This window comes from Acanthisitta chloris, unplaced genomic scaffold, assembly GCF_000695815.1.
Source record: "Acanthisitta chloris isolate BGI_N310 unplaced genomic scaffold, ASM69581v1 scaffold6308, whole genome shotgun sequence".
Classification (NCBI taxonomy): Eukaryota; Metazoa; Chordata; class Aves; order Passeriformes; family Acanthisittidae; genus Acanthisitta; species Acanthisitta chloris.
This window is the reverse complement of record NW_008687548.1, coordinates 64,179-83,285: the sequence shown is the minus strand read 5'-3', so window position 1 is coordinate 83,285 and position 19,107 is coordinate 64,179. Positions and strand designations below refer to the sequence as shown.

General features: G+C 35.9%; 1 protein-coding gene across 3 annotated transcripts in view; it reads right to left on the bottom strand.

The window, feature by feature from the left end:
- Positions 1-635: 635 nt before the first annotated feature.
- LOC103807898 (calcium-activated potassium channel subunit alpha-1) overlaps positions 636-19,107 on the bottom strand; it is a 66,084-nt gene continuing 47,612 nt past the window's right edge. The window contains exons 7-11 of one of the 3 annotated variants that reach the window (XM_009080646.1): positions 13,074-13,268; positions 11,154-11,272; positions 9,289-9,513; positions 7,176-7,204; positions 636-1,541 (exon numbers count right to left, since the gene is read on the bottom strand). In XM_009080646.1, coding sequence (XP_009078894.1) covers positions 1,387-1,541; positions 7,176-7,204; positions 9,289-9,513; positions 11,154-11,272; positions 13,074-13,268 — 723 coding nt within the window. In that variant the 3' untranslated portion in view covers positions 636-1,386. The remainder of the gene's footprint in view (positions 1,542-7,175; positions 7,205-9,288; positions 9,514-11,153; positions 11,273-13,073; positions 13,269-19,107) is intronic. The other 2 variants (XM_009080647.1, XM_009080648.1) reach the window with 2 other exon arrangements.

Below are 19,107 nucleotides of genomic sequence, written 5' to 3'. Positions count from 1 at the left end.
ATTACTGTACTTTTATGTGTGGTGTCCCAGCAAAGTGAAAATAAATTAAAGAAAAAAAAAGCGACAAATAAACAAAAAAACCTGCTGACATAGGATGTTGCTTGGTGCAAGGATTAACTGAGAACAGCATGTTGTGGCATATAGAGCTGAGGCTAAACCAGTTTTTATCTTGATCTGAACTCACCAAAAGGAGATTCAGTGTGCCTTTTACCAAGCTATAAGCTATCACCAAAGTGCAAAGATCTGGAGCTAAACCTCTATACATTATCAGGAAGAATTTGAACCAAATCAGACCAATGCAAGGCCATCAGCACTTCTGAAGTAAGGGTGTAACAAAATATGGTAGATGAGACAGCTTATAACTTATGATTTCATGCACTATTTTATGCACTCTGGATTAAAGCACTGTAATACGTGGCAAAAGAAGAGGCATTGCCAAGCTTGTCTTCCTTAAGTTAGCAACTGCTGATGGCTAATGGGAGCTGAAGTGGAATTGCCAGTTTGTCATTTATCGAAAGTGCACCTTATCTACATGGCCCTTGGTTTAGGGTAGTGACATTCCCTGTGCTAGTGTTACAGAAATGTTGGGTTTCTGCAGGTTATGTGTGTGTGTGTGTGCGTGTGCACGCGAGAAGGGGGAGGGCACAGTGTGTGGGGTTATTGGACCCTCACATAACTGGCAATTAGGATGATCTACATTTGTTAATAAAACAAAGAATATTTCAGAAGAATGTTACATGTACAAAAATATGACTTTCAACTTTGAAAATAAATAAGTTTAGTTTATTAAGAGCTGGTGTCAATGCTGAACAAAATACATATCTTCTGGTAAAGAAACACTTTAGTGAATTGCTGTTGTAGTTTTGGGGTTTGGTTTGGGTTTTGTTTTTGTTTTTTAGTTACTAAAATACAAGTTGGACCATTTTTTCCCCCTTTTTGTAAATATATCATTTGTCTCCCTTAATTACATGTCCTTATAACCGTGACCATCATTCTCCTTTAAGCCAAAGACTGAAGGTCTGTTGTTTTGGTTTTTTTAATTCTCAGGAGTCTGGCCACATATGCAGTTCTTTTTAAGGGAAAATACTTGACAATGAAAAAAAAAAGAAAAATATATTTTTTCTAATAAATAAAAATAATTTAAAATGCTAGAGGCTATACATGATTTGTATTATGATTATGTTAATTTATAAATGAAATAGTTTCCAAAATACGTGGAAGCAATATTAAAGGCAGACAAACAGAGATCTGTCTACTTTATTTTCCCATTAAGCTTGCCCTTCTTAACTTCTCCATCAGTGGTTCAGCATGTAAGAGGAATAAATGTCACATCACCATTCATGAAGTTTGTCAGGCTTTAAAAAAATAGTTCTGGCCTCGAAGGAGTCAACATTCATCTTCAACTTCTCGGATTGGTGGTATCAAGCTGCTTGTCGATTTATATTGATTGATCTGATTGGCCATGTGAGTGCTCATGGGCTTGATTTGAATGTTTCTGGGATAGGCATTATCCGGCTCATCTGTAAACCATTTCTTTTCTGCTAAGGAGCAAAATGGGTAGAGACAGAATAAGGAGGGAAAATGAAAGTTTTAATTAGTGAAGCACATATACACAAAAACATTAAAAAAAAGGGGGGGGCAGCAGTCAGTAAAGTCTACAGAGAAAAGAGATCAACAGAAGGTGACTTTGACTAATTACTAGCAGTACAGTGCATTAGATTAATACCTCTGAAAATACTGTTCATGAAAGGAAGATGATATGTTTGCAGGTTTGATAACAGAAGCTAAAGAAAACTGCCAATATGCTAGTTTGCTTGTTGGATGTAAGAGAGCACCTTTTTCTTCCCCATGCTTAGGTGAACAGGCTCTGATTCATTTACTGAAAAAAAATGACACAAATAAAAGTCTAAACTGAGAAGCCAGGGATAGCAGCTGGGATAAGGGTAATGCAGGAAAGAACATGAATCCATACACAGAGGAGCACCTAAACAGTCAGAGATTTCTCTGAACCATTTCAACCGCAGGGTAGCTGCTACTGCTGGCTAAGAAATCATGCAGGAGAACATAAAGAACTTTCTGCAGTTGGTACTAGAACAAACAGGAGTTGTATTCACACTGCCAGAGGGCAGCCTTCCTCCGTATGGTGGGCATAACATCGCTACTTTGAAACATGGATGCTTGGCCACTGCTGAATTCCACAATTTAAGGAGGGGTATGGAACACACCAGATGCAGCAGATGACTATAGAAGAGGCTCCAGCTAATCATGAATGGATTGATTATGATAGGTGACAGAAAGACAAAGGAAGCAAGGACTTAAAGTAAGATTAGAGAGGAAGCTGTTTCCTTTAATTCCACTTAAGGGCAGTGTCTGCTTCCATGGACACAGGAGGAATTTTATGGTACCACTTGAAGGTGGGCTAGGAAAAATGTGGGAGAGAGTGAGGATGCTGAGATGCTGCAGCATTGGAGCCATTCTCTGGCTGTTTATCATTGTAACAATTATATTGCACTGTTTATAAGCAAGTGAGGACAAAACCTTCACAAAATTCTCAAAAAAAAATTCTTAAACCCTTTACAGAGAAAATTGTGCTGTAATTTCTCGATTGCAACTCTATCCAAATACTTAGAAACTCCTGGTCTAAGGAGTGACTTATAGCCACTAGGCACTTGTGCTTTGACAAGTATTTGTGAACAGATGTCTCCATTCTTGCCCTCCATCCCCAGATTCTGGAGATGCAAGGGCACAGCAGTGGACACTTTTGGTTTTGGGCATTTTCATTATTCATGCAAGGTATAAAGTGTGCCATGTTCAAGCTGCTGCTCTTACATGTATGCACTAGTTCTCATTCCAATGGGGAACCAAAGATGCTACCGAGGCTTTAGTGCCTCACATACTACAAATAGCTATTTTTGCTAACCACTGAAATGCTGCAGTATCCAGAATCAGGACAGGAGTGGAAGGAGTGCTAATCTTTAAAGAAATAATTAATTAAAATGAAGCAAAGCAGAATCCACCTTGGAAAGCCAACGACTGAGCACAAAAACTCGGAGGTAAAGCAAAGAAACTGAAAGACTGGAAAGAATAAAGGATAAATATCTAGGCATTAATGAACAAAAACAAGCAACTCGCTTTGAAGTTAGAGCCTCTAAAGAAGTAGATTCATTTCCAGAATTACTGGACTTCTCAGTCACTTTTGTGAATATCAAATTTAAACACTTTCACTTGATATAGATTTTAAGCATCTATGTGCAACACCCACACTTCTCAACCACACACCCCAAACTCAGGACCATTGAATGCATCTTTTATGCATCTTTTTAATCTTTTTTTTTTTTTTTTATCAGATTTGTTACCTGCTGTTACACTTTTAAAAACAAATTTGAATTGAAATAAAAGGAATTATATTACTCATTAGTGCCTTACTACTGAAGGGAAACAGAACTACTGCATTGTTTTTCTTGTAATTTTTCTAAAATTCTTTTTACTTCTTTTTAAAATACTCCACTCCTTTGTGACCCAGGTGAATAATTCCCTGCTCCCTTAAATTTGCTTGAGTCTGAATGCTGTTCAATCTCCCATCTCCCTCTCTCTCTCTTACCTATTATAATTAAGTTCCCTTTGATTTGAACAGATTGGACGATAGGAATTCATAATGTTACATCCTGCACACTGAAGCTAACTGATTAAGTGCTTTAAATTATTCTTCCTGACAGAATGATAAAGTTACAATCTGTTCAGAGATGATCTACAGCTTGCCAGACTCCTAGCGCTTCTTTCTACATTCATTTATCTTTTTGTCAAGCAGTTAAAAAAAAAGAAAAAAAAAAAGGCGCCTCAATTCCATAGATCTTTTAAAGTAATCAGAACATCTGAATTATTAATGAGACTTTAAGGGAATGATTCCTGATGGGGGCCAGTTTAAGAAAGGTTGTAGGAAAAAAAAAGGCTGGGAATGTGTACACATCAAAATAATTTCAGCTCCATTTAAAAAACCATTTAGTTCAAGTGTGACACATGAACCATTATGCATTTGTGGAAACCAATTTTATGTGATCTACGATTAAACTAACCTTTCAGAGAGGTGTAAAGTGTGATGGTTATCATGTTTTAAAAGCCTTGCGAGATCACATAAACAATTTCAAACTAACAGTTTTCTAATGGTTTGTGTTTAAAATTATTTTGAGGCAAGTTAAGCGCTGTGAACTTTTATCACTACCTTCTTTTTTAACACATGGTGCACAAACTTTCCTTACAAACAGAACTTGTTGCAAGTTAATTCAATCTTGTGGCAAGAAAGGGGAGAACTGTGTGAGTGCTAAGGGCAGGAACTGTGCTGTTTCTCAGCAGCCAGTGTCAAGCACTTCCAATCCTCTGCTTTCCCTGAAATTTTCAAAGCTAGCTAATTATTTATATGTTAATCTTTACAATAAAACTCATATATAGGGAGTTGAACTTTTAAAAAGCACCGAGTCTGTTTTTGCCTTTACCTGGCCAGTCATAAATACAGAACATTAATAATTAAATGCAGAAACCAGTAGATTCTAATTTTTTCTATTGTTTAGATTTCTTTTTGCCAGTGCTGAAACCTTAATCCAGGCATTATCATCTCTAGCAACAAATGCTTGGACCCAGCTTTATACCTTTCCTGCTCCTTTCTGCTGTTAAAATTGTGTTTGACTATATAACAGTGAATCTACTCTGAAAGTTCATCAACCTCTACACTTACCTTTGAAATGTGAGCTTAAAGCTCCTCATCTTTACTCTTGGACACCAAGATATTCTGCTCCTAGTTACTAAATGTCCTTCTTGAATCCCTTAAACACTTTTCAGTCTTTTATGTTAGGTTCACAGTCTGACTTTCATATGTTTCCCTGAGTCTTAGCACAGATTTTTACTTATCTTAAATAAACTACTTACTCTTTCCTACAAATTAGTTCACAAAATCCTCTTTTTAAGTCTTTATATATTGTTATATTCACCAAGCATTTTTTAGTTCTCCATCATGTTCAGTCTGTTACTCATCCTTTTGAAATGTGCATATGGATCCTTACACTATGAGTTTCTACATTATTGTGAAAATAGGCATAGTTTTCTGTTTTATTTTTTTAAGAGCCATTCAAGAGAGTCCCTGATCTTTCTATGCTGTTTGGCAGATTTGTTTTTGACAGCATCACCTGAGAGATGTTGGAACAGATAAGTAACTGCATGTATCAGAAAGCAGAAAACATTTACTTTCCTCTCAAACACCTGTGTTTGTAATGGGCTATCAGCATCCCAGTGCATCCATGAAGGTTCTAAATGCTTCATGCTCTTATTACAAACAAATAAATAAAAATTAGCATTTTTGTGTTATCCCTGCAGCATAAAAAAATAATATAAATAATCATAGTAAAATGAACAAAATGAAGATTTCTTCAACTTGTATAAGACTTCAACAATTCCCTCCAACAGATTTATTGTCTTGGTGCTTTAACATTTCTATCATTAATTCTGGACTCTGTAAAAACTTTGAACAAACGTCTTCTGAGAAGAGGTAAAGAAAGTACTAGCTAAACATAACACAAAGATTTTACTAAATTTGTATTCTCACCATAATCCCAGGTTACCTTACAGCTGTGTAAAACATGCATTTTTTTCTCTTTTGTGACACTTGAAGTTTCAAATTAGTTTCTATGTATGTGTTTGTGCCTGCCCTATTCCAATTTATTCCTGCATGAGAAAAAAGTAATGAAAGTTTGTCGATCCACCTGCTCAGCAATTCTTTGTTTGGTAAATGAATATTTTACATGTAGCAGGGAGACAGAAGAAACTACTTTTACCTTCTATGAAGGTCTTTATTTTGGTCCAAGGCAGCTAAAGTATTGTGACAAAAATGCTGTTCTGAACTTGCTCTTAGTGATTTTTTTTTTTTCAAACCAGCAGAAGTCTTACTTTCTACAATGGGAATTTCACTGGAAAATGCCTGACTCTCTGTTTAGGTAAGTAGGAACCCATTCCAAGAAGCTGCAGGTTTGCTAGATACGGTTTTGTGACAACACTTAAGCTCACCAAGAACCTAGTTTCCAATGCTGAAACTATGCTGGGACCTCCATTTAAAGCTCTAAAACATCATCTCTTGACATTGGTGATACTTTTTGACTTTCAAAACCTAACCATTCCACTAAGGATGTTTGACTTTGGATAGGACAGATTTCCTGTTACTTTTCAATATAAAAACCAACATAGCATAGTCGATTTAAGCATTTCTCTACTTGTAATGACCAACCTCCCACTTTAACTAGTATAGCCATATCAGAAAATCTTCATCACTGTAATACACTATTTGATCAATCTGACTATAGTTAGCGGTGGAAATTGCACATGATATGACTAAAAGTCAAAACTTTTAGAATTCTAACTTTAGGACAGAGGACAGAGGTGACATAGACTTCAAAATAATTTGAGGAATTCAGATTTGCATCCATATTAGATATTCCTCTTCTGCTGCTCACAAACTAGACAAGTTGCTTCTCTAATGTACGTTGTTTATATTTTTTCTATTTGAGCTGCACAGCTATACAAATACTATTTTTTTGGATAAAATCGTTACGTAGGATGTGACAAGTGGCTTTATATTAACACCCTTCCTTTACCTGCTAAATGGAAAACAGACAAAACATTAATGGAAAAGCATTTTGGTGTCAAAGTCATTAAAATTCTTCCAAAATGCATAACTGCCCTCGAATATCTTCAATCAATATTGCCAACATAAAAAGATGCTCATGAACATACATGGGGGATAGGAGGGTAGGGAAGGGAAGGGAGGAAAGAAATTGGAATGAGGAATGGGAAATTAAAGTAATATCTGCACCAGGATAGGCATCTTCATTGAGCAGGAACCTGGGTGTTTACAAAAGGACACGTGCAATTAGAAAGGCAAGCAGATGAGAGGATAAAAAATAAACCAGGGTTGAGCAACAGCAGCAGCAGCAGCAGCAGCCAGTTTTACTTCTGGTTTGGAGGGAAAAAAAAGGCAAAGGAAAATCAACAAAACGACCAACCAAACAAACAAACCAATAACTGAATAAAGTTTGTAACTATTTTTTTTAATTTCACAAGTTTTCACAAGGACAAAGTTATAGAAGGAAACCCACAGCAGTTGCTAGGTCATGCAGAACCATTAATTTTCATACCTTGGCCCATTCTATTCATCCTTGTTGCACTTTAGAAAAAGAAGTAAGCTATGTAAGTTTTACAATGCTTTTAAACTGTCATATTTCTGGTTGAGCACTTTAACTGGCACATCCTTGTAGTAATAAATATTCTTAGGGCAAAACATTATAACTTTCTTTGCAAAAAGAAACACATGAATTTTTCTTTATGTTGAAGAGCAACTGTAATAGTCTCATTTGTAGGGGAGCATCCATAATTTGCAACGTATTTCACTGATTGGACTTACAGCTGCATTTGAATGCACACACACACATATATACTGTATTCCAATCATTATGCTTAGCACTGCACTGTAGCCCACTTACATGGTTCCAGGTTTTGTCAGTAAAAGTGCTTGGCTTCATTGTCAATTCACACAGCAAGCAAATCTTCAAAATTATCATGCTTGGGGAAGGGGAAGGTAGAAAACAATACTAACCATAAAAGCACCTTGTGTGGGTTGGCAGTTATAATGCTAATAATTCCAAATCTAAATATTTATTTTCTGTCTGCATGCTTTCTTGCTGGGTAGCCAGGGAAGAGGGTATGTGTTTCTGCCCTCCCTAGCCTGGGAAAATCTCCATACAGCTAGAGCTAATTGTATTTTTCAAAAGGTTGGCTTTGAAATTTAAAAAAAAAGTAATAAAAAAGCAAGCTTGAAGTATAATTTCTATGGCTGTCTAGGATAGGTTCCTCTCCACTACTTTATTTAGTTCCCTGCCACAATTTTTTTGGCTATGTGTGTCACTGGTGACACTCAGTAAGAACTAAATTCTGGCAAGTGCCTAGAACATGATGCTTCAGCACAGTGAATATTTCCAAACCAGACCTCTTCTCCTCATTAACTGTCTACAGCACAGCATCTTTTCTTCCCAAATGGGAGACTTAAAGGCACTCAGTTGTCTTCCCCTGTATTCCTGCCAACTGGCATGCACCTGTTGAAAAAAACAGGCAGAACATGCAGCAGGATTTCTGGAGGATCTTCACATATTAGGACTCTTGTTGGAAGATTTATACCAACATTCTTAACTTGGAAAAGTTAAACTACCATCTGGGGAAAGGAATAAAGTCCCTCAAGATCAGATACTTAAGCATAGAAAAATGCTTGCTCTTTTCTGAACATTATTTATTCTGTACATAAGGCGACTAATTCACCTTTTAAAGATGTTAAATTCCCAGGAAGGCAGTTTTTAATGACTTACATCCAATATTTATGATACATATGGCTTTTTATCCCAAATGTCAAAAGTGAAAGAAAATATAGCTATTCATGTGGCAGTATAAATAGACAGAATAATAATTTAATACGCAATTAGACTCTTTCTAAACTTAAACCATTAGAGTTTTACAATTCCATGCCCAGATAATTTCAGTATTAAAGGGAAAATACACTATCTCCAAAACGCTAGTATTTTAGAGAAAGTCCTTAAACAGGCAGAAAAGTCCCTGATATTGCTTTGGTATAAAGCAGGTGCGTAGCAATAATCTATACAAAGAGTGTAAGCCCTGTATAATATAAGCTTCAAGAGTGAAAAATCAGTAGAGATTTTTTTGCAGGTTGTGGAGTTTTTCTGTGTGGTTTTTTTTTGTTTGCAATAGGATAGTTTTATAAGCTTCAAATAAATGTAGCAACTCCTGTAAATATGAATATAAAAAACCCTACCGCAACATACATCAACACTTCTGCACTAAATGACTTTCTTTGTGTAACTCTGACATCTAAAGCAAGTGTTCATCTTAAATATACTCTATTTTCAGATATGTAGAGTAACTGCAGTGAGTTATTTATGCTTTCAGTGTGCCTATGGGTTTGGAATCCTTATTTTTTTATTCTCCCCTAGCATAATAAATAACTTTTGGTCCGTCTGCTTTGTTGCTGTTGTGCTTAAGGGTTTTATGGTGGTGAAATAAAAATGACAATCACATGCACACTGTCATACATATGCAAAATATGTGTACAAAAAGGGAGAACTCCATGGGAAAACAGGGGACATTACTGCTGGAAACATTAACTGGGGAGAATGGGTGGTGAATGCAAGTTTCACACACAGTGGGAGTAGATACACATATCAAAGTCTATCTTCCTGCACATACTTCTGTTTTTCCCGGGAATCCCTGGTCTTGGTGCGGTTCGGTCGGTTTGCTGTTGATGGGATGGAGTGAACTGATGAGCTCTTCTTGCTGGAAGAATAGGAGGAATGGGAGGAATGAGAAAGACTGGCTCGGGACTGGCCAGCATTGTGGTCAAATTGCATCAAACAGAAGATCAAGTCTGTCGGCACAAGCTCAAATTCATATGGTGGATTTGTGATAACATAACTGGAAAGAAAGGAAGAGACAAAGAAAGAGAAAACACATTTAGATTTGTACTAAAGATTTCTTCTAGAGTTATTAGCTCATGAACATTTAACCAGATTTTTGCATTTCTATTTCCTTCACTGTATACCTAATTTTAGCTCACATCATTCCCACTGTGATTTAGGACCTTCTTATGTCAGCTATCACTCTCTGTATGTTTCCTGTTGGACAGACATAATGTCTGAGAAGGATGCTCTTCAAGTAAGTCATGTAACAATTTTTCAGTGAAGACACCATACAAATCATTCTCCTTTCTCTAGCTGTACTGTAATGCAATGACTCTAGCAAATAGATTTACATATTGACAAAACCCAGTAACGTACCCTCCGCAAAAAATATTTCAAAGAATGGCTGAAAAGCAGGGAGAGGAGCATTATACATGCAGTTCTATTTAAATACATATTTAATACATATGGTTATTAAATATTCAAATACTGTCAATAGAGCAAGGGATATAATTATTTGTTTGGATTGTGACTGTACATAAAACAAGCTAAGGAAAATATATCAGTAAATTCATAGTGAGGTTAATTTTGTTCATTCATTCCACATGTACCTTCATGGCCTCAAAGGGAAATCTGCAAATCCAAGAATTCAACATTGCTTAGTATAAATCCCAGGCCCAAAATAAAAACTTGCTCAATTTCAAGAACCCCCACCTTCACCTAACACACTCTCAGAGTAGGAAGGGCTTATTGAGCAGCTGCTAAATATTTTCATGCATATGAAAAACATACTTAAGCAAGGCAATAGGCATTTTCTGTCCAATCAAGAAATGAGTAAAAATTGAACATGAAGCTCACAACTTTGCCAATTAATTCAGTGCTTATAATGATTCTGCTTAGCTGCTTCAGGGAGAGAAGTGCTTTATTAATCCAACAAACAATCCCAAATATAACAAGTACAGTGTAAATTGAAACAGCAAATCATTTTTTCTACCCATTTTTTCCAAACTCTTACAGAAGAAACCACTTTGGTGGGCTGCAGGGTTGTTTATTGCTATGTTCATTCAATAATGATGCTTTTTGTAGAGCACAAAACAGTAACAGATGGTAGATTTGTGATACTTCTGCTATAGGTCTGTGTGTGTATTTCTAGGAGGCACTTAATTAAGACACATATCAAGCAAGCTGCTAGAAGGCCTTCAGTTTGCAAAGATGGAAGGGTGTCTGCTCTATTTAAAACACTGACGTCAGGCTATCGAAGTAAAAATATCATCCACTGAGAGAAGGGTTTCCATTTACTGGAAGAAATTATGATTAGATACAGACAGTACTTTTAGTACAGATAGCACACAGGAGTATTTTTTGAGCATTCAGAAAAAAAGACTAGCTACTACTATCTAAATTATTATCCCATAACTTATAGTTGACTGATATGAAGAAACCTGAAGTCCTTTCCTTGCATGCAAACAGTGGACCATCATAAATCAAACAATTTAGTCAGCTAAAGAGTCATCATGAAGTCCTCAAAGAGTTAGCTGTTGTGGCAAAATTATGCAAAAAATGCTCTTTTTTAGATTTATTACAGGCCCTGGGATCTTCCTGGCCAAGAAGACTGAAGAACAATGAATCGGAGATGTTCTAAAAGACTGGACTTACCGTTTAGTGCATTGGCTAGGTGTACTTAGATGTGCATCCCTTAATCGATAAATTCCAAAGCAAAGCATATTGTATGTTTTCAGTGCTTTACAAAATAGATCTCCATAACAACCTCCATCCTAGGAGAAAGGAGAGATTAAAAAAATAAAAGAGAGAGAGAACAGCACATTTTTTTTCCTTCCTTTCCTCCATTAACACAATGTCAGGTAACGAGTTTTCCTGTATGAACTTATAAATAAAGGACAACATATAGACAGTCCATTGTTTGTCTCAAATAAGAACCTTTTACCCAAGGAAATGAATAATCTAAATGTTTTATTTCAAATAAGTAATTACGTAAAGTGATTATTTTGGAGAGCCTTGGTCCATTTTTTTTCCTTCCTTTCCTCCATTAACACAATGTCAGGTAACGAGTTTTCCTGTATGAACTTATAAATAAAGGACAACATATAGACAGTCCATTGTTTGTCTCAAATAAGAACCTTTTACCCAAGGAAATGAATAATCTAAATGTTTTATTTCAAATAAGTAATTACGTAAAGTGATTATTTTGGAGAGCCTTGGTCCATGAAATCAAATTGGAATAGAGTGAGTGATTTGCTTTAAGCTGGAAATATAAATTTTGGTATCAGGCAATGCATATTCTACAAATTACATTAACTGTGGTATTAAAATTGTTAGTATCTGTGACCCTTTCTTGGCAGCAGCCATACTGTCATCCAGACAAAAATATTCACCAGGGAGTACAACAGAAATTAGAGTTCTGTGGGGTTAAAAGGATAATAAAATACTCCCCGCTGTAAAATAATGATGAAATGTATGCCATTTTTCATAAATAGTATAAAATGTTTTGATTAGCCAAAAAGGGTTTAGATTTGTATATCTAAAACAGTGATTCCAGTAATGACGAGTGTTAATGCATTCTGACTTCACAGATGAAGTACAACTGAGGCTCTGGTGAAACAGCATTTGAAGGATTGGTATTGCTTGTTTTATTTGTGAAAATATTACACCACATGCCAAAGTGTTTTGACGATCTGTTAGACTTAGCTACAACTGTGCTTCTATGTAAACTACTAAAGTCTACATAAGGACTACTACTAAAGAGTCTACATAGAGACTGTTCACTTCTCTCTGTGTACTCTTGTCGCCCTTAATCCTCAGACTGGGATTCCCTGTCATTTCTGTGAAGGTCACTCCATTCCTTTTGAACAGAGCTGGTGAACACAAGGCTAATTTAAGAAATATCAAATCCTACATCATCATCAAAGCAAAGTGGGTGCCCCAAGAATTCAAGATCTGGTCCAGAAAATGTGTCTAGATACTTTATCCAAATGCACGGTTTTTAAAGATCATTTTTCTATTTGATTTTGGTATGGGTTTTTTTTGTTTGCTGGGTTTTTTTCTTCACTCTTTAGATAGTGCTGCCAAAATATCAGAAAATTTCACAAGAATTTTAGTTCATCCAGAAACAGCAGAAAACAAAGCTTATAGCTTTATAGCTTATAGCTTTGTTTTCAAGATAATAAGCACTGTACGAACTGCAAACTTCATGAAAATGCTAAATAAGCTTATTAAAACCCTAAAAAGGTATAGATATTGCTTGTGTTTACAATGGATTATTGTTAGAATGGTTATATCCTCACAATCAGCTCATCTGTCTCTTTAGCTGACAGTGAACAACCACCACAGGATTTTCTGTATGAAATATGCTTGCAAGGATTCTGGGCAGTCATAAAGCTTCTAAAAAAGGTTAAGAGCAAACCTAGTACCCTGCACCATAAATTGTCAAATGATCCAAAAGCTCTATAAAACTGCATAATAGAAATTCTATGCTTATTAAGACAGATTTTTCACTCAGTCTGAGAGAGAGCAAGAGCATAGACCAGCCTTGGTCCTACATTTCCCTCATGATCTTACCCCTAGGTCTGCAAATGGCCCATCATACAAAGCCAACTGAGCAACTCGACACCTGTCCCTGTTTGCAAGTGTCTGGGGCGTGCTGTAACCTCCTCTCAATGCATTTTCCTCAGCAATCAGTGCTTCCAGCTCTGGTGTGGCTCCTCCTGTTACCAATGTCCGTATCAGTGTGAGGATATTGTCATTGAAGTATGTCTGCAGAGATAAAAGAAAGCTCTTTAAGCAAACACCATTAAAGTCACAACTGAAGACATCCAAATTACAACTTTTCCGGGTTTCTGCTGTTTAAAGTTCTTGGCTGTCTCTTCAAATAATTTTATATCGAAAGTGAAAAGACAGCAGCCTCCAATTACTCTATTTTCTTCTATCCCATTAGGCTCCTATACTAGATCCTTCCTTTTAAACACCAATTCAGGCTGATTTTTATTAAAGTACAAAAATTTGAATGATTTATGTTTCCTATAATTGGTGTTAGTAGTGATGCAATGACTGCTTTCCTTCTCATCGCCTTCATGTCTAATAATGGGCTTTAGGACATGTAATTGTAAAATTCAGACCACATTTAAAGCTTACACAGGCTAGATTGCCTTTTTACTCTTGTCACCAATTCGTTGGGGAGCTGCCTTTGTGCTGCAAATGTCATTACTTATTACTGTGGCTGGACTCTAGCAGTCTAACCAATGTATTGTACTAAACATCTTATTACGAGACTTGACAGTGTTCAGACATAAGCATGTATCAATTAAACATCTTGAGTTCATTCCAGATAAATGTATGATGAGTTTGGGATCCTGGTGGTCCTTTTAAAAAACTCTAGGGTATAGGGTAAGTGTGGTTTATTAGGGAAGATTTACTCCACACTGACATTTTGCCAGCATCTGTAGCATTGCTGGTCTGTCAGGCAAACAATGGGTATTTTAAATATTAATTTAAATCCAGATGAATGACTTTCAAGTTCACTTAAAAGTATACTGGTATAGTTCAGACATACTCAGTTAAATATCCACAATGTATTGTACTGGGCAAGGAAAAATGTTGAACAAAAAAAGGATACACCATCTCTTATAATGTCACTGATGTCTGTGTTTTCAGAAGCTTTGCAAGTGCAGGGGACATACAAGGAGAAAATTATCTCACTGCATAGTTCACAGGATTGATGTTACTGGATTTGTGACTTTTGTTGAATTTAGGACTAGGAATAAATGTCTGTAATCCAACCAAGTAAAAAATGAATACTGAATTCTTAAACAGCACTTGTTGTCCAAAGATAATACTTTTTAAATAATACTTTTCAATGAAATTCATTGTGCTATCCATAGAATATAATTGTATTTAATACATGGGTAAACTGAGGTACAAGTTGAAATATTTTATCCTGAGATCAAAACGCAGAACTGGCTTCCTATCCATGTTACTTTGATATTCTTTCTCTGTATAATGAAACTTCAGTTTCATTGTTCACTTGAGATGACAGATAAAACAGAAGAAAATGAGTTCTATGCAGCAATGTTTTTCACTGTTACATTGAAGTTTCATAACTTCAAGCTTCTCTGCTTATTTACATAGGCATATATGCTATTCACCTGTTGACTAAATTAAAATGAGAGGAACATATTGTTATTGTTATACATGCCCTAAAGCAAATATTTGCAACTCATCAACTCCAATTATTTTAAATTAGACTGGGTAAGGCACTACATATTCTAAATTCAAAATGTACTGCAAAGAGTAGACTGACATTAGCAGGAGATTCAGCTAGTCTGAAATAACAGCTAACCTCAAATCATATCTTACATATATGGACGCACTGTGTAACAATTCAAGTGCAATACTCCAACCTTTCTTAACATATAGAAAAATCAATGTGACCCCTTGCAGGAATGTAAGTCTGGAGCAATTACATGATGTTTAATAGGAATTGCCATGGTGAGAGAGAGAAGACATTCAGGCATGATCGTTTATTCTTCAGTTACTTCTTCCTTGATGTCACTGAGGTGGAAATCCTCTTTGGCAACTCTTCCCACTGTGCTATACTTTTCCAACATGAAAGTACTCAGAATACCAAAAAAATGGCATTAAGTTTATTCTATTTTCTTTGCTTTGTCATTGTGTGCTATATAGCACTCAGAAGTAAAATAATGAGCATGATTCCTTTGCTCCTGCAGTTAGGCAGCAATGCTGCTTGACACCAGTTCCATGGATATAAAGCCAGATTCTGCTAGATCTAGAAGTTGGAGGTGCTGTAATTGTAGAAGCTGGAAAAGTCCTCTCAGAAAAATGTGCTTCAACATATTCTATATGGCACTTTAAGCACATATCTTGACAAAAGCATACTGTTTTCTGCTATATGGTCTTTTCTCATGTCTTCTCCACTCTTTTGTAACAAATTTTTGATTCCTTTTCTTCTCTAAGTAGTGATATTTAGTATTACTTAAAAACTGTGTTCCTGGTTTTACATCTATAAATCAACACAGAAGAGTTGTTCACCTGCTCTGAGAGCGATGGATGCTGGCTCATGCAAAATACCCTGATTTTATAGACTGCAGATTTGAAGTGACTGGCAAAACATGCAAAAGTCTAAAATTGTACTAATAATATCATTACCCTTTAGGAATAAAATAGGCAAGCCTTCACTGATTTTCAACCCTCCTCTCTCTTACTGTAATTCAAATTAAAGCAATAACCAGAATCCAAGATTTAAACACACATACTCCTAGCTCATCTGGATTTTGTACAGTGCAAGTTCACTATTACCCCGTATGGTAGAACAATAGATTTCTACTAAGAAGTCATACTGTAGCATATTGCTCATTTTACTACAGATTTCATATTAAACCAAGAAACTAAACCAGTAGTAAAATAATGATTCAAGTCAGGCACCTGTCACAAATTCATTAATAAAAGTAAAATAAAATAAAATAAAATATACACTCCCCAAACCCCAGTGCAATTAATACAAAATAGGCCCAATTCTGACTTGTGTGCAAAGCAGGAGTGACTCTAGGAGAGTGTATGCACTACGAAGAAACTGATGCAAATGAGAAAAGAACCAGGTCTACTGTTGATAGAACATAATGCTGTCACCAGAGAAAAACTTCCCACTGCTAGACAAATGTTAAGGCAAAGCTAAGACACTTACTAGCAAAGGGGGCAAAATTTATCTTGGAACAATGGCTTAATTTGGGTTTCACACCATGACTGATGTGGATGTCACCATTTAATCAGATAGATGAGTGCAGCCAAATGATGTTTTTTGGGTCGTTTTAGTTTTTTTCATCAGTGAGAGAAAAGATTCTAAATTTCAGGATGGACTGCTCCAGTATTGCATCAGATTAGAAAACATCCAGCCATAAGGAAGAAATGATGGGTGAATAGGAAGATGTAACTTGTCACCTTCTGCTAGATAGGGTTGCTTCCTTCTGTACTAACATATTTAACACTCAGGAAAAAACTGTCTGTCCACGCTCTTGATTGTCAGAAAAATCAGAGTCCTCTCATTACCTCTTGCCTATTTGGAACTGGGGGGACACTGAAAAGATGAACTAGCCAATATCCATTTCCTTGGAATAATAATACACCGAAATTAATTTGAGAGTGATCTTCTACTTGCTCTGTGGGAGGGTACATGGCCTGGATATGCCAGTACTTATAAGAAACTGATCTACAGAATGTCTTTGGAAAGGTGCTGTTGTACTTAAAGTAACAAGGCACTTTCCAGGGATGGTGAAGATTCCCTTTAGTTGAGTGCAAAATTGTAGCTGAGGAAATACTTGTTTGCTGCTGTCATTAACTGAACCCCACACTGGACATCTGTATAACATTGCATTAATCAGCATCTGGAATGAGAATATGAAATAGGTGTAGTTTAAACACAGAAAAAAGGAAATGCATCATAGACACTGAAACTGGGTAAATAACAAGAAAAGTCTGACACATATCTGAGCTAGCAGTGCCACCTAGCCCATGCTCTGGAATTGTAGTGAAGCACTTGCAAATGTTTCGTAGATGCTTTCCCATTTGTTCAATCATTTTTTAAAGTATAATTACCAGAATGCTTATGTTTTGCTGTTAATGCTGTCAAGCCTTTTAAACTAATTGGTCTTTTACAGAAAATTTAACTGAAAATTAGCACATCTTTTAATAACATTGCTTTAGCTTTAATAGCACTTTGCCTTTTGTTTACTCTAAAATTGTCATTTTCCAAGTCATATCTGCTTTTTTCTGTGTTTGCTAGTGGTTTTTTATGGATTTCTTTTAAGTAGACTCCTTCTTCACTGCATGCAGTTTTTAACTTCACTTTCAAATTTTAACTTTCTTTTCTTTTTTCAGTTCGAGGAATTCTGTTGGATGAATAGTATATATCCAAACCTGAAGAATGACTAAGCTAACATCAGTAACTCATATCAATAACAAAAGGACCTTTGAGATAGAATCAACTACAGAAAATAAATAACAACATTTCACAGTTCGAATATCTATTAATTTTCACTATTGTCCAAACTTTAAAGTAGTTTGGGACACTTTAAGTTACAAGATGCTGCTTGCTAATCCCCTGAACAGACTTGCAAAAAATTAGTCTTGTGTTTCAAAATGTCCATATCACAGATTAGAACAGCCTCTTTTCTGTATAAATAAGACAGTGAGGATCCCTCAGGGAGAACTCATGAGTAAGGGATATAATGAAAAGTCATTTTCAACAGTTTTAAATATTTTCTTCCATTCTGTACTTTTCTTTATATGATGAAAAATTAGGATTTGGTATTATAGAAAAATCAAGACATGAAGTTCTAGCACTAGGAAATGAATTCCAGGATATCATCTGTTAAACAGTATAATCTGGTTCTGGAGATCCTTGTCTCTGATGGCACCACTGTAACAGTACATCATGTCTGTTGCCAGTGGTATGTGTGGGAGGGATGCCAATCTGCCAGAACTTCTGTAGTTCTCATAGCTTCAGTGCCAAAAGGAATAACAGTGAAGCTTTGGTTCTCAGGCCAACTGCTCAAACCTTTGAAGGTACTGTATATCGATAAAACTGGTTTTCTTGCATGCACAGAATTTTCTGGAATAACTATCTCAACAAGACCCAGAGAGGGGAAAAACTACTTCTGCTCAAAAATTTGCTCCTCTTAGACTATCCTATGTCATACAACTTTTCTATAGTTGAAGATAATATTTTTTAAAAACATCCACATAATCTAAAAGATGCTTCCAATTCCACACTTTTTAGTCACATTCCATCTGGTGATGAGAATGTGCTCTGCTTTTCAGGAGCAGCACCACATTGAGACTGACAGTGCATGTATTCTTTCCCTGGGTTTGCATATATTATGACAAAACAAATATTAATATATTATTCAAGTATCTGATGACAGTAGATGCCTCCTCAAAGACACAATAATGATTATCTGGAGTGATTTAATAATAGCCACTGCCACAGTTAAAACATGAACCATGCCTAGAATCTTCATACAGAGTACAATAACACACTTGAGCTGAAGCCTGGAGAGACCATTGATACCAACTCAGCAAGAAGACAATGTAATTTTTGAGATCGTTATTGTCTTCTGAGCAATTGTGTTTGAGCTACCACACTGTGAATCTTGGACTTGTGGAATATATTGCCTTTTCTGCAAAGGACAAACTGTGCGTAGATAGACAGTATCACTTCAGTAAGTGGATTGAATAATGAAATATATACTTGTCTCAAAGTGAGCTGGCAAAGGCCAGCACAGTGCAAAGTATTCCATTCTTACAGAATTCCTATGCAATTAATAGGATGAAAGCATGACTGTAGACCTCACAATTTAGTTAGGATTTTGGGTTCAGTTTGCCCATACTGACTTCAAGTCAGACATAATAAATAGAAGCTGGCTGTTAAAAACAACTTCACTCTTGAAAAAAATTGTTAACAAAATAAATAAAAATTTTAAAAAAAGGAGACAATATAGTTCAAGTAGATTAGTTTGTGTGAGAAATGCTCTTTTCATTGGAGAAGAAGTGAAAGGAGAATACATCCTTCCCATGAGACCAG